The sequence below is a fragment of the Rhinolophus hipposideros genome (assembly GCF_964194185.1).
Source record: "Rhinolophus hipposideros genome assembly, chromosome: 18".
Taxonomy (NCBI): domain Eukaryota; kingdom Metazoa; phylum Chordata; class Mammalia; order Chiroptera; family Rhinolophidae; genus Rhinolophus; species Rhinolophus hipposideros.
This window is the reverse complement of record NC_138064.1, coordinates 9,536,125-9,563,873: the sequence shown is the minus strand read 5'-3', so window position 1 is coordinate 9,563,873 and position 27,749 is coordinate 9,536,125. Positions and strand designations below refer to the sequence as shown.

The window sequence follows — 27,749 nt, the reverse complement described above, 5'->3', positions numbered from 1 at the left end:
GAGTTTGCACTGTTAGCTGGGGCGGAGGAGGCTGGGTTTGCCAGGGTCCAGGTCTCTGGGGTGAAGGCTCGCTGAGCCTAGACAGGAGGAAGAAAGAATAACACTCTCAGATGTAGTGCAATGAGTTACATGATGTTCTTGCAAGATGCCTCAACATTAAGATTCCAAACGTATGGCCATTGGATGCTGTCAGCCTCTCGAGAGGCACCCCCTCTGCTCAGATCAAGGACGAAATGAGAGGATTTGGAGGCTTTGGGTCCATCTTGCAAATGACTGGGCACTCAATGACGGAGACTTTCTTTGAGTTTGTAAGTCAGAGACTTCATCTGTCTTTCCTATGAGGCACTGTTTTTGCTCCTGTGTTCACAATGAAACCATAAACCACTAAGGCTTATAATGGTCTGAAAATGGGGAGTGCTTAACAATGGCAAACATTTAAATTCTTAGCTGTAAGAAGAGATGGCTCATCTTAGCCTCTGAACCAAGCTATATAGCATAGTGATAAAATCACCAACTCTGACATCAGTCCTGGGTTTGAATCTCTGCCCTGGCTAGCTGTGGAAACCTGAGCAAGCCATTTAACCTGTCTGCTCCTCAGTTTTGTTACCCATAAAATAGGGGTAAATCAGTGTTTTCTGAGGGTGAAATAGAAGGTAATATGTGTTCAGCACAGTCTGACAAATCATAGATTTTCTATAAATGTCAGGGGCTGTTATTCTCAAAAGTTCTGTAACCTGCCTGGGAAAATTATATGCCACTGCAGTGTTTGGTTAGAGGTGGTTCAGCTCTGTGGCTTTGGCTGTTGAAGCGATTTGCTTCAGTGGAGGTTGGGGGGTTCAGAAAGATCTGAAAATGCTAATTTACGTTAAAAGCAAGTGCCATTGACACCTCCCACCCCTGTTGCTAACTTCACTCAATTGGGGAAGAGAAGAGATCCTTGGGAAACCATTCTGGCTGGGAAGTTTGGGTCCTTTTCCCTATCAAACTTACTTTCCTCCTCACCGTAGAAATGGCTTTGTTAGTTTTATTCATTATTATTATCTTATGATTATTATTTTTTTCGCTCTCTCCATTTTTTTCAACTTTCATTGAGTTGAGAATCGTGGCCCAGAGCCTCGTACTTGTACACGGAGGCTTTGTAGTGGACGAACTGCCTTTTTTTCCCCCTTCCAGCTCTTTCTGTGCAAGAGTTATGGGGAAGTCAATTGTACTATCAGTAACAAAGAACAAGCAAGTCAAAGCTTAATTAAAATAATAAATTATCAGTCAAATTTAATACCGCCATTGGCAACGACTGAGCTATCTCAGTCCCCCCCAGCCTCAGTGATTCTTTTCTAGGAGATGAAGAACAGATTTTGTCCAATGGAGGCAGGCTGGAGCAGGTACGAGCTTGTGTTGTCTCCTCTCCCAGTGGTCATGCTGGCTTGCAAAGGATTTCCCCTGACTGTATATTCCAGAGAGGGAATCACTTTATTTTACATTTTGAATGATCAAAAACGGTGATAAACAATGGAACCTGTTTCCTTTGGGTCTTGTCTTTCAGCTTTTCGCTACATATCTGTGTTCTAGACCTTTCACGCTGTGAAGGGAGCTCTGTTCACCCAAGTTTTGGCTCATCCCTTGTATGGCACCTTTCATCGGTTACCTTAGAACAGGGCTGTCCATGTCTGACCCAGGTAGCCTGTCTTTCCAGAAAATTTCGGGACCAGCTCAACTACATACTAATTGATTGCTAAAATCTCAACAGTCACGTAGGAGCTAAGCTACTATTAATATGATACACTCATAAATTGTAATGCTGTGCCTTAGCAACTAGCCTGCCTGGCTGGCCCCTGAATCCAGGCTTGGGAACCAGGTTCTGTTCCGAAGTCCACTGCGAGCCAGCTATTTGATGGACCTGAGACACCTACTGGTCGTTCCTCTGTCTGCAAATCTTAAGAAACCTGTGAGGATGAATAAAATAATGTCTGCAGAGCTCTTCAGAAGAAAAGTGCTGTGTAAACATCAAGTATTAGTCTTCAATAGGTTTATAATATTGCCTAGGAAAAATTGTGTTTAGAAGTACCGTCAAGTCCCCTTTGGCTCTGTTGGGGCTGGAATTGGGTTACCACGTGGGCACTACAAGGAAAAGTTGACCTCTGTGACTTTATGCATAGGGAGACTAGAAATTCCCAGGAGAACGTATGCTGGATGTTGGATCACCTTCCTCCTTGGAAAACTTCACACAAGACATTGTAGTCCAAAACGCAAATTCCTCTGTGAGCAGTTTCGAGTCTCTCAAATAGTGAAACACTCACTATTGTGTGTCTGCACCGAATACATTCTGTAATAAAAACAATTTAATTAAGGGTCAGAGTGTCCTATTTGTATTCACTGACTACGATGGCTTTTGAGTCAAGGTGAAATTCTCTTCTGTAATTCTCACTGGGTGCCAGAAGTGACCACGCGTGTTGTGTGTGCAGTCAACCAACGTCCGACGTCCAGGTTCTTCCAAGAGCTTGAAGGTTCTGCAGCATGGATAGGAAGCTTGCAGTGTGATTTCTTGCTCACTCCTAGCCCTGAGTACCAGTCTTTGATTCGGCTGTTTTAGAACTCCCACTGCTAAGCTCCTTTACTTCTCACAGTCACAGAGCTGGGCATCCATCCCCTGACAGTAGCTGATGACAAAGGGAATAGCTTATTCAGGATTAATAGGGGTCCCTCCCCCACCACCACGATGGGTATTTGCGTTTTGGTAGGGCAATTCTTGAAGGCAGCAAAATTTATGGGGCCCCTTCCTAAATGAGATGACAGTGATGAAATGACAGAGAGGCGCGTGTGTGTATTTGGGGGGGGGGTGGGGGTAGTCTAGAAGGTTTCTAACTTAGGACAGGGAGTAACTTCAATCTCTTTATCCCCTCTAATGATACTAATACTACCTGGCCCGTGTGCTTCACGGACAAACTGCGTGTTGTTCATTTGGGCAGGAAAAATATTACAGCTTCACATCCTTAATTTTCTGAAACAGGATCTGGCACTTAGAATTTGTGAGTTTGCCAAATGATTGCCAGGCAGCCTTTGTTTTCCTAAGAGACAAGGATTGAAGGAAAACTATGCCATCCTCTAGAAGAGACTTGTGTGGTCTGCTACATTCCTAATATGGCCATGGAGGGTCAGCAGGCAGGGCGTTAGGTGTTTTCATTTGTATTCTTATTTCAAGAGATTTCTGATGCTGTCGCAGTGTAAAAATACAGTATCTGCGAGCTGACTTTTCTCCCCATCACTCTCATCGTATTAGCTACCGTGTTTTCCTGTCCAGATTTCTATTTTATTACTATTATTTAAATATAAATGGAAGGTCAGGTGGTACTTTCCATATTCTATAAAAGGATTGGTCCTGGAAGAATCTTAGAAAAAAGTATCTTTAAGACATTGACCTAGCATAGAGCAAAAGCATCTCAAAAACATTTTTTTTTTTCTGGTTTCTCTGAGGAAGGCAAACAGGAAAATCCCACAGTGGTGATTTGTTATCTTCTGTCTCCAGCCCCTTCCCCTCCCCCACCATCAGTGAGAGATCATTTCCTTCTGCCCCAGACACTGACAAGTGCTCAGGAGGCACTTGCAGGTCCTAGGGCCACAATTCACAGGGCCAGGGAGCCACGGAACTCTGTGCTGCCATCTAGTGGCGCATCTTCGACACAGCACGCTGCTTGCTAGAATCCTGCTTGAACTTGGCTGTGGCCAGAGCTGTGGTTTGGCTTGCATCGTTATAGAGCTTTGTTGCCAGCCATGTAGACTTTTTTCTTTTTCACTCTCTGTGCCCCCCTTTCATTTTTGTATGTTGGCACTTCATTTCATACGTCTCCAGAGGCCACATTTTGGGTTTTGGTATATTTGCTCTTCTGGAAAGGAGACAATAATGCCAAGATGCTTTTGACAATGGGCAAATCACAGGCTGGGTGACCCTAGAAAGTGATAAACATGGGGAGACAGACTGAGAATGAAAAATATAATGAGGTTTATTACTCATATGCACTGGCTAGGTCGGTATTGTAGAGTGTTCTGACGTTTTCCTCCAATGCATATTTGTCACCATTTCTGTTCCTGAGATTTGGGGAGACTCAGACCCAAGCTGGAATCTTGCGGAATATTTGTTTGAGGATGCTAGTCTGTCTTTCAGAGGTGTGATGGGCACAGATACCTGTAGTATCCAACATGGCACAACTTCCCTCCTTATCAGAAAACAGCCGGTGTTTGTAGAGCTTCCAGTGTCTGCTGATGACACAGCTCCTTGGAGTTATTCGGCTCTTGTTAGAGGGCTCCCGTGACACTTGTGTAGTCACTAATCTCCTCTGGGGCCTCAGGGCCTGACATTGTTTTGCTCTGGTCTGTATTAGGAAGGCCTGGGAAATAACAAAGCACTTTTTTTGGGGGGGGGGGATATTTTGTGTTAGCTTTTATTTTACCTGAAATACTCTAATAATTTCATGTATTTGATAAATGTTTTTCACATCAGTATTAAGATAGTAATATTATCACCTTTTTTATACATAGAATAAAACAAAAAGGGATCCTACTCTATGGGAAAAGATATTTGCCAATGATATATCTGATAAAGGATTAATATCACAAATCTATAAAAAACTTACTCAACTCAACTCCAAAAAAACAAACAACCCAATTAAAAAATGGGCAGAGGACTTGGGGAGACATTTCTCTAAAAAGGACATACAGAAGGCAAGAAGACATATGAAGAAATGCTCAACCTCACTAACCATCAGAGAAATGCAAATAAAAACCACAATGAGATACCATCTCACTCCAGTCAAAATGGCTATTATCAATAAATCAACAAACAACAAAGCACTTTTAAATGTGTGCCTTTGGAGGCAGACAGACCTGTGCTTGTATTCCAAGTCTGCCTCTGTGTGACCTTGGGCAAGTTTCCTAACCTTGGTTCCTCATCTGTAAAGTGGAGATGATGGAATTTTGTATGTGTGAAATAACACATATAAACTTCTCAGCACAGAGCCTGCAACATACGAAGTGTCCTGTACGTGTGACTCAGTATCAGACAATGTTTCATGAAGGAAAAAGTGAACCCAATGAGCTGTGACCTGGAGTCAGAGCAGAGGATCCTTGGCGCACATGGGGAATGAGGAGGCCGGTGGAGATGGGCTCCCAAAGGCATGGCTCGGCGTGTGCCACTTCTCAGCAGAGCCTCTAGTTTGAAGACCAGGGTTTTTGTCTCCGAGCAAAATCAGGGAAAGTGGACCGTGTAGTCTTAGCTAACCTGTGCTTGAATTTACTCTGTAGCTGCTGGACCCAGTTCAGGGGATGGAAGAATCAGTCTCTCACCAGCGATTCCCCGTAGTTCTTCTTTCTTTCTTCGAGGGCCTGGGATTCTAAGCGCGGGTTCCATAGGCACACCGGCCAGACCCCAGGGAGAGGATCAGATATGGTCACTCTGTACCAATGTGACCTTTGGTAGAATATGAAAAACCACTCCAAGTGTTATTAGAAGGGACAAAAAAACACCCACTACCTATGGCTAAGGTTTAGGTTTGATCCCTGTGTGTGTGTACAAAAAAAAAATTCCAGATGTGAATCTATAAACCATCTGGTTGGGGTAAGTTTTGTGCTGGACGGTAATTACAAGCTATTAACTATGAATCTTGGGATGCTGTGATGGATCCAGACTGGCTCCTAGGTTTCCAATTTAGCAAAGAGTTCCTATATGTAAGAGAGTGTATGTCTTCTATTTCTCAGACCCTGCATTGTGACTCCACACCCACTCTGCCTGCCCTTGGAGCTTTGTATTCCTGTATCTGAGCATCTTCCTTTCAGAAGAGATGAACTTAGGGGGTGGTCCTTCGCTCAGGCTGCAGCCAGGTTTGCCTGAGGCTGGGGTAACCCGTGCTCTGCTGGGGGACTGTGTTCCCCTCGCAGCCACCTTGGGATGCAGGGAATCGGTGTCCAACTATGGCTGCAGAAGTGTGCTTTGCAAAGCCATGTATCTACTTGATCACCATTCTTGATTGCTTTGGTGGTAGCAGAAGGGCACTATTCATTTTTAAAAATATGCTGCTTTAATTTGCACTGTGACCACAACTACATACTGCATTTATAATATGAACAAAATTAGGAACGTAAATCAAAGGGCCGTGACTCACAGGGAGACTTGTTGGTGCCACCGTCCTTATGAAGAAGAGAGGAGGAGCTTTGGATGGCTTGGAGCCAGGATACCCAGGTTCAGACTGTAGGTCAGCCATTCACTAAGGGACTGTGGACAGCTCCTGAACCCATCTGGGCCTCATGGCCACAAGAATAATCTCCGCACAGCAGTGGTAGTCAGCCCTGCTGCACACTGGAATGGCCTGGGGGGCTTGAAAACAACATCTAGGCCTGGTCCTTAGATAAATCACATCTGAGCTTCAGGCGCTGGGAGACAGTGCCAGACTTAGTTAAGAATTGCCCAAAGGTTCTGATTCACAGCTCAGGGTGAGGACCACTGCCTCACAGGATTGTAAGGAGTAAATGAGGGCCCTTACCACATAACAGACACCCAAAAGGGGGGAAAAAGGAAACTGGATTATTCAGGCCAACCACCCAAAATCATACACCGACCATCAATAGAGGAAAAGCTGAAAGGTCTGTGACACCAGCCCTTTGGGAGTGGGTACAGGTAGCTGAGCAGTGATGCCCTCTGTCTGGTTGGTGAGGCAGATCCTGGCCAGTGTATCACCTTATTGGCCTCAGGGTTCCTTACCTGAAATGATGGTCATTTTCTATGTGTGTTAGCCAGTGGGAAACTTTGAGCAACGTCATTTCCATGATGGCCTCATGATTCCCACGATGGCCTCCTGATTCCCATGATGGTCTCCTGATTCCCATGATGGCCTCATGATTCCCTTGATGGCCTCCTGATTCCCATGATGGCCTCCTGATTCCCAGGATGGACCCATGATTCCCATGATAGTCTCATGATTCCCATGCTTCGATAGCCTCGCAAAGCCATGAGGGTGGTGAAATAAGAAGATTCTGTAGAAACAGAGCTGTTGGGATGAGGCCCAACCTCCCAAGGCTCCATATACCTCATTCTGGGGAAGTGGTAATTGTTGAGTTAGAGGGAGTGGGCTTGTGGAACTCTTGGCGGTTCTGTTCATTTGAAAGGTGAGAAGATGACAATCTGGATTCATTTTAGAATTAGCCCGTGTGAGCATCTTGGGGGGGTTCTGGGACTTCGAGGGAATTGGAGTGGAGCACGTAAGCTGACGTGTTTTATCTTAGAACTGCTTCAGGGCGGGCATGTGGGCTTGGCTTGGACCCCAGCTCCCAACACACACACACACACACACACACACACACACACACACACACACACACCCCTTCTCCTTGGTTTTAGACCAGAAATGGTGAGATCTTCATTACTCTCATGACTTTGAAACATACTGGGTACACTTGTGAATCTCCCAAGGTCATTGTCAGAGCTGAGGTAGAATTTCTCCTGCATGTATTCCAAGAGGGTTCTAGGTTCATCTCAAGGTGAGAGAGAGCTTGAGGTGTCACTCCTCTCTGATCTGCCCCGAATCAGGCAATGAATGTGATAGTACTTGCCTTCACTCAGGGTACAACCTGGGTGTGAGTTCAACTTGAAATCCACTTCTATCACTACCACGCTGCATAATCTTGCAAAAGTCACATACCTTTTCTGAGCAGCAGTTCTCTTATTTGTAAACAGGGCATCGTGGTAATACTCGTCTCGCAGGATGTTAATAAGAATGAAAGCCACAGCAGCTAGCATTTAGTAGACACTTGTTAACAAAGCTCAAAGCTCATTGAAGTTTTGTGACATGACATTTTTGGTTCACGTGCACCCAGTCTACAAACAGGCATGTACATCCTATGTGGGTCTTCTCTTAGTCATTTTAAAAGCTAAGCTTTCAGGATATATCCAAAGATGCAAATACTCACCATACTTTCATTAGCATACGTGCTAATATAATGCAGCTGTCGCACGGCCATAAAACACTGAGGACTGTGTCTCTGCTTGGCATGGAGAATATTTTTTTTTTCTCTTACTGAGCCGATTCAATACTCAACTTTGTCATTATTTGAGTTGGAACTTTAGATTGCTGCATTTTAATGCCCTCTACTATTAAGGATTGTTGGAAGGCCGTGTGCAAATATTTTTGTTCTCACGACGCAGTCCTGGCCCAGGTAGCCCAATGGGCAAAATATGATTTACACAAATATTATCGTTTCTATAGTGTATACTAAATGGAAACCTTAGAACAGAGAGGGAGAACGCCTCTCTCTCCGCATTTGGTTATCTAGGTTAAGTTGGCTTGTAAAGAAGGGACTTTTTATCCCCTCTCATCTGCCCCTGATCTGAAAAAGTCCTGTGTTCCTGGATTGATATTTCTGTTCCAAAGAGAGCGAAACCCTATTTGCCATCAGAGTTTTCTTGCCAAGATGAAGGCAAGATAGGGAGAAGGAGGCTAAGAAAACCTCAGCCATGGGATAGTATTCTGGGGATTCTGTCTGAAGTCTATTTCAAATGTCTCTTGTCTCTTTTTGCCTAGAACAAGGAAGTGACCTGTAAGAGAGAGAAATGCCCAGTGCTGTCGAGAGACTGTGCCCTGGCCATCAAGCAGAGGGGAGCCTGTTGTGAGCGGTGCAAAGGTGATTTATGTCTTGGCTGCCTTCTTTTCTGGCTGTTGCTTCAGACATTTTTATTTCTCTTTCTCTCACCTTTCTCTTCACTCAGCCTCTGGCTGGGGTGCAAATGGGTGTTGGGAGGGAAGCTGGTGTGTGTGTGTGTGTGTGTGTGTGTGTGTGTTCAGGGGTTGGTAGCAAGGGGGATTCTCCTAGTGGAGGGAGGAAAGGATAGCGAGCATCAGTCTATTTAGATTATTTGCTAAGGCAAATTGTTAAAATGTCACAAAGGAGATGCCAACACGATGGCTCTGCGTGTTAGCACGCATGCACACAAGCATCTTATGTACAGAAGTTTCAACACCGTGTCTCCAGGCTCTTCCCTCTCCCTGCCCACCTCTGCCAGAGGAGCCCTGAAGCCCAAATGTGATCATTTTGGTCCCTAAGCGATTTTTTTCTTTTCTTCCAAATTAAATCTAAATTCTTCCCTTTGTCCTCGAAGCGTTTCTACAGTACCCTTACTCCAGCCTCGTTTCCCATGGCCCGCCGTGCACGTGTCTTCTTGAGCACGCTGTTCCTAGTCTTGCCTCTGCCTTCGCTCAGGTCTGCCCTCCCAACCTATCCAGGTGCTGCCGGTGTGCCAGGTCTCAGCCCTCCCTCGTTTTCCCCTCTAAAAATCTGTGACAGAGGGACGTTCACTCAGCTACTTCAGTGGTGTGCCTTTTCTCGTTTGTTACCAGCAGAACATTTGCTCTGTGAGGACACAGGCCAGGCCATGCTCTGACACCGCTTGGCGCTAGGTAGTGTATGTGTCAACAGTGCTTCACCGAGAGCGGGGTCCCCAGGGGGCAGGATGTGGGCTCTGCAGTCACACTGCCAAGTCCAAATCCAGCAATCCTGGGTCGTAGAGTGTTCCCCACAAGTTCATGTCCACCACCAATCAGAGTGTCACCTTATTTGGAAATAGATCTTTGGAGATATCCTTCGTTAAGATAACATCCTACTAGATTAGGACGGCCCCAAATCCTATATGACTGGTGTCTTTATATTAAGAGAAGAAGACAGAGAGAGATGCTTGAGAAGGTCGCCATGTAACAAGAGAGGCGGTATAAACACCTGGGCTCTGTTCCTGGAGATTCAGATTCAGTTGTTCTGGGGGAGGGGACGAGGCACTTGTCTTTTTCAAAAGCTCCCAGGAGATTTAATGGGTAGCCTGGATGGGGAATCTCTGAAAGAGTTCTTGACCTAGTACCAGGTGATTTCTATCCCCACAGAAAAATATACACTTTGGGGGGAGTAACAGGCGAGAGACCTAAAAGAACCATCAGGAAGAGCTCTACAGACACCAGGTAAATGAGAAACCATTTTTAGTGACAACTCATGAGTCTGTATTCAATGAAGATGTGGTGAACTTTTCAAAACACACTATTATACAAAATCCACATGTCAAATATTAATGCCAAGTTGTTTCTTAATAACTATAGTTATTATTATCAAGTATAATTATTTTCGTGTTAAAGACTAAAAAAACCAAGAAAGAAAGAAACAAACAAGCAAGCAAACAAATAAAAAAAACAACAAGAGAGGCAGAGATTGGAGCTACCACAAGCCAGGGAGTGCCTGGGATTACCAGGAATTAGGAGAAGGCAAGGAGGGATTTTTCTCTAGAAGCTTCAGATGGAGCATGGGCCTGCAGATACCTTGATTTTGGACTTCTAGTCAACAGGCGTGTAAGAGAATCCGTTTCTGTTGTCTTAAGCCATGAAGGTTGTGGTAATTTGTCACAGCAGCCCCAGGATACGAGTACCCCATCATTTCCACATGGGCAGATAAAGACGTGGAACCTCTCTCTGCCCCAGTCCCCTCATCTGTAAAATGAGCATAATAATTTTGTTGGAAGGAATGAAATGGGAAGATACATTCCAAGTGTTTAGTGCAGTGCCTAGCACATAAACATTTCTCACTTAATATAAGTATAGCAGGTCCTCTTTAAGCACTCAACAGACTTGACTATCAAAACGTATTTTATGAATCCTTTGAACGGGGTTTTTCTCTGACCCTTTGCTCTCCTCCTATTCTGATTTTTTAAAAATATTGTTAGAATGATGGTATAATAAATAGAGTAAAATAGATAATGGCCAAGAAATATCACTAAAATGTCAAAGTGCTGGTTAGTGTTTATCAAAACTCTTATCCAGTTAGTCAATTGTGTAAATAAATGGGAGTGGGGGACTTGAGCCCCAAGAACTGGTTAACCACTTCCCATCATTTGCTGAGACTTTTTTCCCCCTTCTAACTTCTTTTCTCCTCCTTCCCTCTTAGCATACTTCCTTTTAATTTTAACTTTAGTTAGATAATTATTACATTAATGTATTATCATACTAAAAATTTTAAACAATAAAGGGGAAGAAAGTCTTTTTTGAGCTACAAAACCCCACTCTTCTCAGAAATAACAACTGTCATCACTTTATTGTATGTTTCCCAGACCATTTTCAGTTTATTACATATACATATATATACATGTATATGTAATTTTGTATGCGTGGTTTTATTTTTACACAAATGGAATGTTTTAAACAGTACATATTCTTTCACAGTTAAGAAAATCTCAACGATAATATGACTTAGAAATTTTCCCATGCCAGTTTGTGCTGCTGTGCGGATTTTATAACGCAGATCTATAATAATTTATTTAACTTCTGTAGACATTTAGATTTTCAGTTTTTTGACAAGTTGCAGGGAACCAGCTTGTCATTTCTGTTGTGTACCTGTATGTTTCTCAAGGACATCAAAGTGCTGTGGGAAGAGGCGAGCACATGTTAAATTGTCACGGACATTACTCAGTGGCCTCCCAAAATGACAGGGCTAGTCATCTTTCTCCTTCTTTGAGAGTTTTTAAGCTCTTTCTTCCCATGATAGACTAGAGGGAGGAAAGCTAATATTACACGTGGCAACATTTAGGCAGATCAGTTGCTTTTGCCTTAAAAACTGGCCCAAACAGCTATATTACCCGTACATGGCCCATATAACCAATTCCTCATTTTGACCACCACAGGTGTACTCCTATTCCAATTCTTTCCTGGTCTGGATGTTCCCCATATTACAGGGGATACTTTCCTCCCCTTTCTGTGGGATATCAAGTGCCTTTTAAAGAAACCTTTCTGAGGACCATCAGCTGCTTTTATGTCTTTCAATAACACATCGAAAGCACTGACAGTTGTCAACAAGACTTGAATGATAGTATTTTAGCAAAATTTGGCCCAATGCTGAAGAACTGCAGTTATAGAATCAATGAAATTTAGAGTACAGGCTAGATGAAGAAAGGGGAAATGTGTTACTTGCTTCTTATTTCTAAGACTGACTTTTCGATGAAAATTTTTATCATCATCTTCATCATCTTCATTTTCTAACATCCTCCACATTTGAAGCTGTTGAAGCCTCTCTGAGGTTATTACTTTTCGTTTGTTTATTTTGATACTTCCTATGGGGGAAGCATGGAGAGAAGAAGGCATAGTCTTAACTCATTCTTTCCTGGACAGTCTACTAAAAAATTTGAGCCATTTAAAATTCCCATATTATTCTATGATTATGTTTCTATTTTATTCTATGTCTACTACCATATGGTGGGGACACTTCTGTAACTCGAGTTCATAGTTTATTTGCAATAATGTGGAGCCTAATTTCATTCCTTTAAATCATTACAGAAGTTTATATTTATGACATCTTGGTCGTTATGACCATGGCCATTCTATATGGTTTTTTTCTAGGTCATTTCCATTCCTTGCTGGAGGCCAGGTGGCTGGTCAGGAACACAGCTCCTCACCGATGACATTGTTCCTTGTGAAAGCTATGGGCATTTGCCTTTCCATTTACTGTTGTTGAAGCCCTGATATCTCAGATAATGACAAAAAGGAGGCAAAATATAAATACTTCTATACTGGTTTCCAAAATCATGACCACCATCCTAGGTTGTGAGTTGTGAGGTGTGAATTATCTGGTTGACTCCTTTACCCTGACCTATTATCATCATGGTAGTCCCAAAGGGACTTGTTTTCCCATGATGCTGGATATTGGGTTAGTTGGTTTATGCTCATCATTGAGTCTTCACAACAGCGAGGTAATTTCTATCTTTCTCATTTTACATATGAGGAAACTGAGGGCTCAAAGTAGGTAAAGCATTCATTTGGCAAGGTGTTAGTGACCAAAAAATCAACTGAAAGGGTGTCTGTGCCCTCAAGGAGATTGCTCCTCTGGTGGGGAACAAAGAAATACCATCCAGTGGGGGAGGTTCTTTAGGGAAGGTAAGCCAGAGTGCAGAGGGAAAGGGGAGGAGGCCAGCTCCTGGGAAGGGGTTGGGGAGTGTGCTGCGGAAGGCTTCCCAGTAGAGGCAGCTCATTTTCATGAACATGAAGAAGTTAATCACATCCAAAAGTGTTGTTCCGGGGAAAGCTCCCAGGTAAAAATCTTGGTACACAAAGGCACAAAATAGTTCTTAGGCACCACCTGCCATTCATAGTTACCTAGGGAACTTGTTAAAATACCAGTTCCTGGGCTTCCCTTCAGATCTATTGAATTAAAACCAATCTGGAATAAGTTTTTATTTGTAAGTTGTTGATTGTTTGGGAGTGGGGAGAGCAGTCAGACAAAAAGGTAACGGAATCCTGTCATGACTTCTACTTACTTTCCTTTGAAAGAAATGTTGGTATTGAAAAAGAAGCAGTAGAATAAATCTGCTCGAGGACAGAAATAAGAAAACTCCTATTTCCAAAAGGATTCTTAAGGGTGTGTGTGTGTGTGCATTTGTGTTTCTGTTTCCTTCAATCAGATTGCTCATATGATTTATTCATTCATTCATTCAACAAGTTTTTGCTAATCCACATGCCAGGTATTTAGGGGATGGCACTGCTTATTAATTGTTCTTAACTTTTATGAAGCCATAATAGTCTTTTTAAAAAAGTGAGTAAATTATGACTAATTCTTTTCAAGCAAGTGTTTCAGTGTACTTTTCAGATTATTTTATGCTAATACTGGTTATAAATTTTTATCCAGCTACCTAACAACTGTGCAAAAGATTAATATAATTTGAAAAATCAATATCGTTTGATGAAAATAAATGAGATCATTGAGAGTCAAGTAGACGGTTTTGGCAGCTTTTCTGTATTTACTTGGACTGAGAATCACCCTTTAATTTGGGGTTCTTTCATGAACAATAATGTATTTGTTATCTGAATATATGTTTGTTATTAGTGGATCATGAACAAATAAGGTGTGTTTCAAACATTTATAGGTCAAATTCCATCCTCTTTCTTCACATAGAACATAAAATATTAATTGTCCACAATACCTTGATGAAAGATATAAGACAAAAGTCTTTCGTTTGTCAAGTAGGGTTTGTTTTCCACAGTCTTCTCTTATCTTTGATTTCTCTGTGCTATGTCTTGTTTTTCAATGGGTTGTGATTCCTTGGGTAGCATTTTACATAGTTTAACTTATATATTTGATTTAAAAAACATCCGATGATATCTCAGAAAATGAAAGGAAGGAAACAAAATATAAATATTTCTACACTGGTTGCCAAAATCAGGACAGCCATCCTAGGTTCTGATAAATAAGAATTAGAGAGCAAAACATGCGTGGATAATTATAAAGGGATTCGGCTCATTTATGTAGACCAAGTACTGACCAAAGTAAAAGGGAACTATGAAGAATGGTAAAAGATTGAGCATTATTTATTATATAGAGTCTGCCTTTCATAGAGTTCAAGGTCATGAATAAGGGGCCTCTTCTCAGTGTTGCCTTGAGAATAACCTGGAAGATGAGTAGGCTTTTCTGAATATTGCTACACGGCTGTTTATAAGGGAGTCAGCCATTTACCATATACATGAATGAGCATTAAAAAACAAACAACAAAAAAACCTTAGAACGATAATCACACTCACTTTGTTGACAGAGCAAATGGTCTTATCTTTTAAACATTTTAAGATGGAAAGACTGAGTGAGCCATGCAGGTGTCAATCTGTTTGTTTTTAGCCAAACGTTTTCGTGGCGGTTGTAACCATGCAGTGTCTGTTGCCCCCACAAAAGGTGGTGGCTCTTTCCTCCACTTCTGTTTTCCTTTCTTTCAGTCACAATCAAATTTTTTGGTAGTTATTGTATATGATCATTCTGGATGCAGGTTGCCCCAGGTTTCACATCCCCAATAAGGAATGACCTGCCTTAAGGTGAATGTTCTCTCAGTCATCTTGACTATACTGTGAATTAGATCGAGAGAATATTTGGAAATAGACAAACCTCAATCTTTAGGTATTCATAGACATTGTGGCATTCGGTCCTGAGGCGGTGGTAGTTATTATTCTGATTTAATAGATAGGGAAACATAGATGCTCTGGGAGGTGAAGTGATATTTTTCAAGATCACAGAGTGGTGTGAAGTTGCAGGACTCACGTCCCAAAGGCTCATTCTTCTTTCTGCTATCACACGACCTGTGAGGTAAGAAGGAGGGAGAGAGACCTGCAGAAGCAGGAGGGCTCTGGAGACAAAGGAGTGAGAGAGGCGCTGGAATAAGTTTTGCTTGCATGAGTCTCTTCTATAACCTGGGAGGACCAGCAATTTCAAAGGAAATACGTGGGCCACTAAGCTTTGCGGGGGTGACTAAAGACAACGTGTGGCTTAGGAGGTGGTGGCTTTTCTTCCTAGTTGACATTCTGAGGGGAATCCCCTAACTTAATTTTTGTTCCTTCTTCAGTATCCAGGGCTGCTTATACTGCAGCAGTACCCCAGTGAGATAATTTAGATGAGCTTTACTCTTTTATGAGTATGTGTGTGCCTGGTTTCATAAAATATCTTTAATGCATCCAGACACTTAAAAGTATAGAGAAACATCTGCAGTAAAAGTAAGGCTTCCGTCTACTCTTGAGCCTAGCTATCTTGCACCCTTTCCTGGAGACAAATATTTACTAGATTCTTGGAGACCCTTCCAGAGCTAGCCAGCCTTTGCCTATTGTGTGTGTGGTGCTCCATTTCCAACCACAAAGAAGTCTCTACTCGTTATACCCCTAGCTGTTTTAATGCTGAGACTGACCGATCACTGAAAACATCTTGGGAAAGTACTTTGCCCTAAAAAACATTCCTACCTCTGAGCTACTCCTTTTCAGTGCCACTGTATATTTACCATGATGAATTTGTAATGTGTTTCTTGATGAATATTGTTAAATTATGGAATTCCTGCATATATGTATATAACTGATAACTATGATAACAGTTAACATTATGACAAATTTTATCTACCCAGCCTCAGAAATTTGAGTGGGGGCTGTTAATATGTTTTTAACGACAAGAAAGAAAACAAAACAAAACAAAAAAACTCTTAGAGGGGTTTCTTTTTTGCCCTCCTTTTTCTCTAACCAAGGAAAGATGTATAAAACATTGTATTTCATAGATGGGTTTCCCATAATGTGAACCAGGGCATTTTGGCATTTAAATAAAAATGACCCTATTTGTTTGAAATGTTTTATGAATATTAAATCATACTTTACAAAAATCTGGTTTTGTTGTTAAAAGTAGTAAGAAAACTTAAAACAGAGATCAGCTTTCCCTGTCAAATTTGTCCCAATCCATTTATTCAGGGCTTCTGTTTTTGAGATTCTGTAGGACTTTGGAAGGTAGTTTAAGTGGAGAGTTTGTGGTTGCCTTTACTTTATTTTTTAAATTTTATTGGGGGACAGTGTGGTTTTCCAGGACCCATCAGCTCCAAGTCATTGTCCTTCAATCTAGTTGTGGAGGGCACAGCTCACTGGCCCATGTGGGAATCGAACCAGCAACCCTATTGTTCAGAGCTCATGCTCTAACCAACTGAGCCACCCGGCCGCCACTGTGATTGCCTTTAAGTTAGAAGATTAGATGACCAAGGCTTGCTGATGACTCGGGGTCCATCAGTTTTCACTTTTCTAAAGTGGGCAAGTTGATACTCTTCCTCACTGTGACAGAGGAAGCCAGTGGCCCTGGACTCCATGTTGTATCGTATGCACAATGCTGCAATTGGGCATGGGCCTGGCAGCCATATCAGCACATGGGTGCCCTCTCCAGTGGCCACCAGCCTAACAGAACTGCCTTCAGCTACTGCTGCCCGGTCTATTAATTATCTATCGATGCACAGTAAGTTATGACATACTTAGTGGCCTAAAATAACACTCATTTATTATCACACAGTGTCTATGGATTAGGATTCTAGGCACGGCTTAGCTAGGTCTCACAAGGCTCCAGACAAGGTCAGTCAGGGCTGGGTCTGATCTGAGGCTCAAGGTCATCTTCTAAGCTTACATTGTTGTTAGTAGAATTCAGTTCCTTGTAGCTATAGAATGGTTTGCTTCTATAAGTGCAGCAGGAGAATGTCTGACTACAAACCCGTTTTTAGGGCTCACCTATTAGGTCAGGCCCATTCAAGATAATTTTCCTTTTTAATAACTCAAAGTCAAATTGATGGGAGATCTTAATTACACCTGAAAGATCTCTTCATCTTTGCCATGTGGCATAACCTAATTGTGGGAGAGACATTTATCACATTCACAAGTCTTGCTCACGCTCAAGGGCAGTGGATTCCACAAGGTGGGTATATCAGGGAGTGGAAATCTTGGGGACCATATTAGAATTGTACCAACCATACTCAGAGCAACTCTGGAATGTATGGCAGGTAGAAGCATCTATGGAGAATGGCGCTAAGAGCTAGAAGGTAACTTATGGATCACTGCACACAGGAAGTGCTGGCACGTGCACACTCTTGCCATTCCTTCTCCCCTGGTTAGGTGGCTGCTGAGCCCTGCAAGGTCTGACTCATGCTTATTTCTCTAGCCTTCTCTAATTCTGGCTTCCTCCAGGTAGGAGCCTTTATTTTGTGTCTCCCAGTGTTCTGTGCTTGCTTCCTGCAATGGGGCTTTGCATATACTGTTCCCTCTATCTGGACTGCTTTTCCACCCTATGTCGTCTAGTTAACTTTTACCCTTTCTTTACTTCTCACGTTAGTCATAACTTCCTGGGCCTCCATGGCTACTTGCCATGGAATTAAGGATCTCTCCTTAGCACTTGGCACAATTGGGAGTTAACATTTTGATATTCTGTAACTCCCACAAACTAGAGGTTCTGTGAGAGCAGGGACTATAGTATTCTGAGCCATGGTCACTGTGCTTGGCACACAGTAGTAAAATATACTACTGGAAAAAGGGGAAAAAGATAGGGAAGAAAAAGATAGGAAAATTGGGACCAAATTCTAGTCTTCTTAGTTCAGTGTGTGTCTCATGCTATAAGCTGTATATTTAGTGCATTACTAATGAGCCGTGTGCATCTTAACACATCTTAAGTCCTTTTGGGAATTCTGCAGGACGTAAAAAGAGTTGAGCGAGAATTGTGGGGAGAGAATAGGAGTGGATAAATAGGAATGAAAAATGACTGAATGTCTATAAACCAGACCCCAGCTCCTGACACTTTACTATTTTTTCACTGAAATTCCATACAGGTTAAAAAAAGCACCCTTAAAATCACTACAACCTAAGTATATTTTCACATGGCAGTGGATATAGTATATTTCAGTACTAATAGACATAGCAATAACTTAAATGCAACTTTTAGTAGATCTTGCAGTATATTATGCAAAGTTACCAAATAACATTATGCAATTATGACTTCAGATTTTCTAGTTACCATCATTTTGATATGATTATCTTCTTCCTTTTATAACATCATATAAAACACCTTTGATTTGGCTTTGAGTTTTCTGCAGCTGCTCTTAGAACTACTCTGCGACTGCCTGTAACTTCCCGCCACGCAGGATAAACCGCTCTGCACTTGAAGATGATTTTTAAGATGACTCCCCTCCTCCTGTCTTGTATTTTACCATGGGCATGAAATCACAGTGATGCTTGTCATCTCCAAATGTCTTGGAATCCAAGCAGTCTTATCTCCTCTGAGGCTTCCATTGGCATTGTTTCATGGAGTCTATCAAACTGAGAAAAATAAAGCTAGGTATTCCAAGTGGAAAGTTGGGGTGCATCATCAGAAACTACAGGAAAGAAATGGCTTGACACAGTAGCCCCCGACATCTGCCCAGATTCTCCCTTATTTGCTGGTTAAGTTTGGCAACTGCGAAATTGCAAGTGTGTCTGTGTGTGTGACTTGTGTCTATTTCTGAAGATGCATGAATGTACATGCACCTATTTGTTATTTTGAAAATGATCCTTGTGCTGCAATTATAACTCTTCTTATCGGGCTTTGATCAGAGAATAATCTCAGTCTCTTCAGAAGTTGGCACTTTTTTTTTTTTTTTAAGATCCAAATGTTCTAGGATCTCTTTGTGAGAGGAATCTCCTCCTGAGAGCTAATGTACACTTGCCTTAAGATTCTGTCTGCTAGAGAGGCGTGCGTTGAACAGGACTGATGTGATGACGAAGGTGAACAAAGTACATTGGTATGCCCATGAACTTGAGTGCCTCCTGCACTCAGATGAGTTTATTTACCCCAGAGCCAGTTAATTATGTTTCCAGTAGCTTGGTGGTGAAAGGGCTCAAGATGTTTATCTGCAGACATGCTTGGGCATCAACCAGCTGATATTTAACACATGTGGCAGGCTTCTGCCTCCTGGAGAATGTCTGGGCATTCTCTGAGCCATACCTGGGACAGGCAGAGGGATCGGATTTGAAAATGTACTTTGAGATTTTGATATTTGGGGTTCTGGGGACTGTGGTACGGCCACCTCGATGAGCCTGTGAATGCAAACGAAACAACTTCAGACCTCTAGAAGCAAGGCCACATTGAGGTGCTAAATACAAAAGCCAGAGTGATATTTTCAGGCATCTAGACAGGGAACTTCTGTGCCTTGGGGCCTGTGCATTGGGGGATAGTCCTAACAGCCTTTAGTCATTGAAGAATGAAGTGAAAGGAGACTGGACTTGGAATTAGATGTGGAACCAATTCCCTGCTCCGCCACTTGTAGTGCCTTGACCTTTGCCAAGTGTAAGTGGAATCACACAATAGTTGTTCTTTTGTGTCTGGCTTATTTCACTTAGCATAGTGCTTTCAAGGTCCATTCATGTTGTAGCATGCATCGTTGTTCATTCCTTTTTAAGGCCGAATAATTTTTCACTGTATGCCTATACCATATTTTGTTTACCCATTCATCCATCAATGGACATTTGGGTTGTTTCCAGTGGGCATCTATAGTCTTAATTAACCCCCAGGTGGTTCTGATGCTCAAAAGGCTTGGAAGCCACTGGAATGAATTTTCTCCTGGTTAAATTATGAGTTTGTGTACACTAGGTTTAGGAAGAAGAGGGCCAGATGTCGTAACCGAAAAGATGTGACTACTGGTCTTACATATTTTATTTAGGTATATAAAATAAAGCATGACCCCTGATGCCAATAAAATACCCTAAACTCTAGCCAAATATTCGTGGGCTGTTGTTAGGAAGAGAAAAGGTTTCACAGAGCCAATAGCGTCTAATGTGAAAATATGTAGTTCTGTATACATTGGTGTGCTGGAGAACTTCCCAACTCTGTGTGTAGTGATATGATGGTAGCTACAGATTGACCATGGCGGGAGTATTTACACCTTAGAAACTGGAAAACACTACAAAATCAGGGCTTTTCTCTCTTGTGGAGCTGGTTGTTAAACGTCAGCAGCACACCACTGGTCATACGCCAGGTGTTTGGTATTTTTCTTCTTTTTAACAAATATCACCAGCCAAAGATAGACAGTTTTAAAAGATAAGCCTGTGTCAACCAACTAAATTCCAGAAATCCGTGGCTCCTCTGATTGAGGATGTGCGGGAGGTTAATAGGGCAGAGCTCCCGTGAAGCACCTCTCTCTCCTTCAACTCCATGTTGGATGAGCAGGGACTCATCTGTTGGTGAGATTGCTCCTCTTTTCTTTCCAACTATGATCACACCCATTAGTGACTGCTTTCCTTGTCAGATAGTTGGCAGTCTCTTCTATAGCTTCTGCCCATAGGTTAAGGTCTTTTTCAATTTTGTTCTGTTTTCAGAGACGGTGAATTTTTCTCCTTAATGCCCTTATCTACCCATATTTCAAATGTAACAAAGACCTCCCTCTGATCCCATGGCATGAGATCAGAGGGGGCCACACACAGCCTCCCAGAAGACTCTGCAGATATGTTGGGCTGTTTAATCAGACATCCTTTCTGCTGGCCACAGTTCTAAAACCATCCCAAGCAAATGTGGCTCAGCTCAAACTTTCTAGAAAAAAGCCCAGGTAGAGGAGGGAGCATATTAGAGGAAAAAGATAGACTCCAGGAGTCTGCATTTTTACAGACCCCTTAGGGATGCCCCTAGTCCTTGCACGGCTCTTAGACAAAATGCTTCCTACAAGTGGACTTGGCAAACGTAGGCAGGCTTCCTCCTGCCGTGGGATAGGCTCCTGGATACTGTGTGCATCATTTTCCCATAGACAGAGTATTTAAAATGGTATAGAAAAGGGGTGTATGCTCAGCACGGGTATTTTGTAGACATAGACAAGCTTATTCTAATGTTTATATTAACAGGCAAAGGACCTACAAAACAATTTTGTAAAACAGGAATCAAAGTGGGAAGAGTCAGTCTACCCTTGTCAAGACTTATAGTTACAGGAATAAAGACAGTGCGGTACTGGCAGAACTACAACACAGAGATCAATGAAACAGAATGGAGAACCCAGAAATAGACTCATACTAATGTGCCACCTGATAGTTGAGACAGGTGCCAAGGCAACTCAATGGAAGAAGTCTAATCTTTTCAACATATGGTGCTGGAAGAATTAGACATTCATAGGCAAAAAATAAATGTCATCTAAACCTCATATATAAAACAAAAATTAACTGAACATTGATAATAGAGTTAAATGTAAAACATAAAACTATAAAACGTGTATAAAAAGAATGTAGGAGAAAAACTCTGAGACCCAGGGTTGGGCAAAGAATTTTTAGATTTAACCCCCAAAGCATTGTCCATGGAAAGGAAAAACTGATAGATTAGACTGCATTAAAAAAAATTGCTTTATGGAAGACCTTGTGAAGAAAACAAAAAATCTAATTAGAAAATGGGATAAAGATAGAAAGAGATATTCACCAACTAGGAAATGCAGATGGCAATAAAGCACATGAAAAGATATTTAATCTTCTTAGCCATTAGCAAAATGCAAATCGAAACCACAGTGAGACATTACTACTCAAAATGGATAACACCAAATGCTGCTGAAGATGCGGAAAATCTCTCATTTATTGCTGGTGAAAGTGTCCAATGGTTTAGCTCTTCTGAAAACCAGTATGGCAGTTTCTTATAGAGCTAATCATACACTTACCATATAACCCAAATGCCTCTCTTGGGCATTTTTCTCAGCAAAATGAAAACCTGTGTTCACTCCAAATCCTGTACACAAATGTTCATAGCAGCTTTAATCATAATAGGCAAAAAACCTGGAATCAGTGCAGGCGTCCTTCAATGGGTGACTTGGTAAATACACTGTGGCACATCCATACTGTGGAATACTACTTAGCAACCACAAGGGACACGCTGTCGGTTCATGTAGCCACTGGATGTATCTCAGAAGAATTATTCTGAAAGAAAAGAGTCACTCTCAAAAGGCTACCTACTATACGATTCCATTTATATGACACTTTTGGATGACAGAATTATAGAGATGGATTGCTGATTTGTGGTGGTCAGGTCTTAGGGATGGAGGCTGCACGCAGTGAGTACAGTTATGTGAACAGTCTGAGAGGGCCTTGTGGTAATACAGTTCTGTGTGTTGATTGGTTGCACAAATCTACACATGTGAAAAAAATCTGCATAGAACTGCAGACACACACACACACCACACATGCATGTAAAATCTGAATTTTTTCAGAAACCAGTGGACTGCACCAATGGCAACTTCTTGATTTTGACATGGTACTATAGTAATGTAAGAAATGAACACTGGGGGAGGCCGGGTGAAGGGTGTGTGGAATCTCCCTGTATATTTGTAGTACCTTCCTGTGAATCTATAATAATTTCAAAATAAAAAGTAAAAGGAAATGGGAGGTGGTAAGATATTTCTGACTTACGTTTTGCAATGAGCCTTAACCATCCTACGTAATCAACCTTTAAGGATTTCATCGTGAAACATGCTTCCCAAAATATAAAACTTGTGCCAGGCAATGTATTAATCACACAAAATGGCATTTCATGTGTGTGTGGTACATAGCTCATTTCTTCTCTGTGCTTGACAGAGAGATTTGTGCTCATGTCTTTGAAATCACTTTGGGGAAACTGAGGGTTCCAGTCATAATTTTTTGTCTGTAGCCACCACAGTTTATTCTATGAGGTTGTTGGTTGTTTTGCTGTCTTCAAATAAATTTTATTTTCTTAGGCTGCCACCGTGTCCCCCAAACTGTGAAACATGTTTCTGTTTTGAAAAATGCGTGCATGCAACCTTAGAGGTTTGAACTTGATCTATTGATCTCTTATTATTTGTTGCTTTATACTCTCAGAAGGCCTAAGGCCTAGCCAGAGGTATAGGCATTTAAAACAGTTTAAACATAAATCAACAAAACCAGGTCTTGCCTCTTTGGCCGCGGAACCTGCATTTTACTTTATCATGTTGGTTTCCAGGAGCGACTGAAACATGCTGGTGAAGTACTATGGAGAGGTAGCATCCTATCTTCCCCAGAGAATTCATTTTGGCTAATGGGAATTTAGTCATATGGGAGTCTGCCTGCAACAGAAAACCAGTCTTATGACTTCACAGGACAGTCTCTCCCATTTTTCCTTCGTTTTCCATTTTTGCTCAGTACATGCTCAACTTCGTTGCTTGCTCAGAAGCAATGGGTGTTGGCTATTTGGCAATGGGGTGCTGAGGGTAGAATGGCTGCTGCAATGCTGATTCAGCCCAGAGGTACGGACACTCCCACATTTAGAAGTGTTTATGGTCAGAACAGATCAAATGCAGGGATGGGCGATGTGGCTCATTTAAAAAAATTGTTGCAAGTATTTTTCTCCCTTAATGCAGTTCATATTTCTCTTATTGTATTAATTATATTAAAAGTTTGAAAACATATTTTATTGAATCAAATCCTAAATAATTTATGGCTCATAGAATCTGTTTTATTACCTTAATACCAATGCCAGATATTGTGTGTATTCTAATCCTATGAAGTTATGAGACTGGTTCTGTAAGCCACAATTTCATCACTTTACAGTCTTCAATAAACACATAGTTTGAAATCCAAGTAAGTCATGTGGAGATTTTGTGTGCCTTTATATTGGCGAAGGGAGTTGAATTTGCAAGTCATCTGTACTCATCTTATATTTCTGTGTATTTGGGGATTTATTCATAAAGCCGTAAAAAATAAGTAAAATAGCTTTCTAACATTGATTTTTATATTGTTGATTATTTCATTTCAATCATATATGTGATTACTAATTGGAAAACAAAATAAGAAAGCTATGGGAAAAAAATGTGGCGAGAGGGCACCAGCCACTCTTAAAGAACTCAGTTCATGGGTCTGAGTCTTTCTCTGGGGATTGAGGAAATGGTTTGGCTATAAAATTCCCATTAGCCAAAAATAAGCAAAATTGCCTGCAGGATTCATGGTAGGTAGAGCCTTGAAGAGTAATAAAAGCTTGTTTTAAATGAACTCCTAAGGACACAATTTAAGCCCTAGAATAGCTAGTCAGATTTTATGTTTATCCCTTTGATTATACTTCCATATGTTTCTGAGAACAGTGTCTGAAAGTGGGTCATTAAAAAAAATTGTATTGGGCTGGGGTCATTTGGGGCTTATTGGCCAAATCCAGGGAACGGGGTGGCTTATCAGGTGGCCCAGAAGCAGCAAAGAATGGCAGATCTGTCTGCTCTGTTTCCCTCCCTGTTCCATGTGGCATGAGCTGACTTCAAAGACCCCAAGTTTGGTTTAATTTAAGTAAAGATGACAGTTTGCATGCTAACCTTGCCCCCCAAAGACAAGAATAAACCAATTTTGGGGGACCGAAGTGGAGTTTGGAAAGAATAGGCCCCCTCCTTAAGATAATTTTAAGGAAGAGAGACTGAGAAAGTGTTGATATGCTTCTCATTTCTGAGATTTGGTAGATGGTAGGATGGTCAAAGACTTTCCTTCATGTATTCAACCCTCGCCTGCCTGGTCTGTGGAGGAAGGTGGTCGGTGTTAGAAGAGACAGACTTTGATGTCTGAGTTGGTCCAGGAAAGCTTTGATGTTTCTGGAAGTGGGATAGTGAACTGAACTGGTCCATCTGCCAAGAAGAAAAGAGAGGAGGTCCAGGGAATGTCAACCTTTTTACAGTCTTTCTCTGTGGTTTCCAGGAATAGGTGTATGTTGGGACTTACTATTCATTATCGGTGAAATTAACCATTTATTAAGTACCTACACACAAAGTAATGTAAGGGACCTGGAAATGGACATTTGAAAGGCCAGTTGTGCATGACCCAAGAGTACAGGAGCACATTCTGAGTGGGGAAGGTGTCCCAGAGGCTGGGACCTTGAGTTGAATCCTGAAGGAAGAGTTCGCTAGGCAAAGAAGGAGAGCCCGAGTGACGCATGTGTCGTTGTGGGGTCGATGGAGATGGAGGGAATGCATAAGATTTGGGTTTTTCAGGAAGGGAGCAGCATTTGCAAAACCATAGGATGAGATCTTCGGGCCAGATTGGCGGGGAATTCTACATGCAGCATGTCTGCGTATTTGGGGAGTTTAGAGCAGCAGGTAAGAAAATGAAGAAGTGAGTCAAGGCCAGCCCTGAGAGCTGTATGCTAAGTGTGAATTTTGTAGTAGAGGGCAGTGGTTTTCAGTCCTGGCTGCAACGTAGATTCCTCTTTCACTTCCTACTTCGAGAGCCTCTAATCCAGTTGGTCTGGAGAAGGAAGGTGGGGGATAGGTGCCAGCCTACACCTCAGCCAGGCTGAGAACCATCAGTTATCGATAGAGTCAAGTGTGCAAACGAGATAACGAGAAGTGGATTTAGAGCACACACTGGTAGCTGTGCAGGTGGGTGTGGGAAAAAGGCCCCTGTTCTTCCCAGGAGAAACAGTCAGCAAGCCTGTCCTCACAGTCCAGGTGAGAAATAAGCAGAAGCTTGGTGGAGGTAGGTGTGGAGGGAGTGAAAAGATAATTGGAAGAGAGCATCTAGAAGGCGTATGGGGGTGGGGTGGAAGTAGAAATGCGTGGTCAGACTGCCACAGAGATGTCCCATAAAGGAAAGACTGAGTGTCCTTGGATTGGGCATTTAGTAGGCAGCTGCAGCCCTAGAGAGTGACATTTCAGTGGAATGGTGGAGGTGGAAGCTAGATAGCTTTGATTGAGAACTTGAACTTGTTTTAAGAAGCATTCAAGTTCATGATGATCAGGAAAAGGTATATAATCCCAGGGACCTAGATGGAGTTCCTGGAAGGAAGGGAAAGTGCTGGAAAGGTAGGTTGGGGCCACGTTGTGAGGCCCTTGGGTGCCTGGGGTTGAGTTATTGGTAGTGGTGAGATCTAGTTCTCTGCTCTTAGCTGATGTTAATTTGAGAAATGAACGGATTAAGATTAAAGGGCAAAACTAGGTGGAGCTAAGGCTCATTAAAAGGTCAATGCCATTTTTTATAGTCCTGATGATATTTAACAGCTATTTTAACAACAGAATGATGAAAATGTGTGGTATTCTCTTTCCCTTGGGGCAATGTGGCCACTGAAAAAAGGTCACAAATAATAGGAAAAATGAGTTCTGTTGCTTAATTGTGGATTCAATTTATTTGTGTTTTTCCTATTTCCATGGCCATGTGTTTTCTGAGTTGACTAGTTGACTAGGCCAAGTTTCTCTATAAGAGTGTGTGTGTGTGTGTTTTAAAAGGCTCTGAAATTCTTCCTGAAAATAACATAAAAAGCCAAAATACATAGAAAAGTGTAGCTAGTTTAGGCTTGTTTTTGTATTATTTTAGTTTTGTAAAGGACTGTTAAAAAAAAAAAAAGGACTGTTTTGGGCTATGTGTAATGGTTTAAATTAGGGTTTCTCAAGCTTGGCACAATTGCCATTTTGAATTGGTTGATTTCTTGCTGAGCCTTGTAGAGTGTCTAGCAGTATCTCTGGCCTCTACCCACTAGATGTTTGTAGCACCTTTATCCTCCAGTTCCGACAACTGAAACTATCCCCTTACATCCCTTGAAGTCCCCAGGGAGGGGGGTGGGGGATGGCAAAATTGCCTATTGAGAACTATTGGTTTAAATAGAGGGTAGTGAGTATCAGAAAATAACTTCCTCCTATTATAGTATGGAGGGTTTTACTGAAGCCTTATGGAATCTGAAAAGCTTTTTATCGCCTGAAGAAAACTAATGAATGTGTATAAATTCCCTTGTTGAAAGTTCCTTTCAAAATATTTAAAGAAAAAGAAAAAACTACTTTACTGGTTGCGTAACCAATCCTTGGCTTACCCCACTTACCCACTCTTTCACTTGGTTCCTGGATCTGCTCTCATTTACTTTTACAGGGACAGTATGGACTTTTCTCTTGGGCCTGTATGTCCTCAATGCAAAGGATGTTAGAATTAGAAAGAGCCCAAATGATACTACCAGGTTAGACCTGGAGGTGAAAATGTGGATTTCGTGCAGGACCTGTATTCTAGTGTTAGTTCACACCTAATGCTTTCTGACTTTGAGCAAGCCATTTTAATCTTTCTGCGCACGTTTTCTCCTCTGTACAATGAAGGAGATGATCTATATTATCTGTATGTTTGCTTCAAGTTCTAAACATCTAAGATTGAAATATTTTGATTATGTCTTTGGGTTGATCCTGACTCCACGATGCATCCTCTAAGGGGTGACCTAAAATGTGCTTTGCACGTCACCAGTGAGCCACAGACTACGATGCTGGTCTACAGTGAAATAAGGACAGAAATGGAGAGTGAACAATGACAAATGTTTCTTATAATTCAACTGAGTAATTCTGTGCCTGTTACATATAATAATAGAACGTTGGGCTTACATTCTGTCCTAGTCTTTTAAATTTAATTTTTCTAGTAATTCACTTTTATTATATGAAATGAAAGTATCAGTCCATGTCAGATTGGAAGAAAAAAGTAAAACAAACTGATCTTTCACCAGAG

General features: G+C 41.8%; 1 protein-coding gene across 2 annotated transcripts in view; it reads left to right on the top strand.

Annotated features, from left to right (window-relative positions):
• Nucleotides 1–27,749, top strand: part of BMPER (BMP binding endothelial regulator) — a 220,073-nt gene that overhangs the window by 22,832 nt on the left and 169,492 nt on the right. For both annotated transcript variants that reach the window (XM_081079765.1, XM_081079766.1), the window contains exon 3: nucleotides 8,565–8,664. In XM_081079765.1, the coding sequence (XP_080935891.1) occupies nucleotides 8,565–8,664 (100 nt within the window). The remainder of the gene's footprint in view (nucleotides 1–8,564; nucleotides 8,665–27,749) is intronic.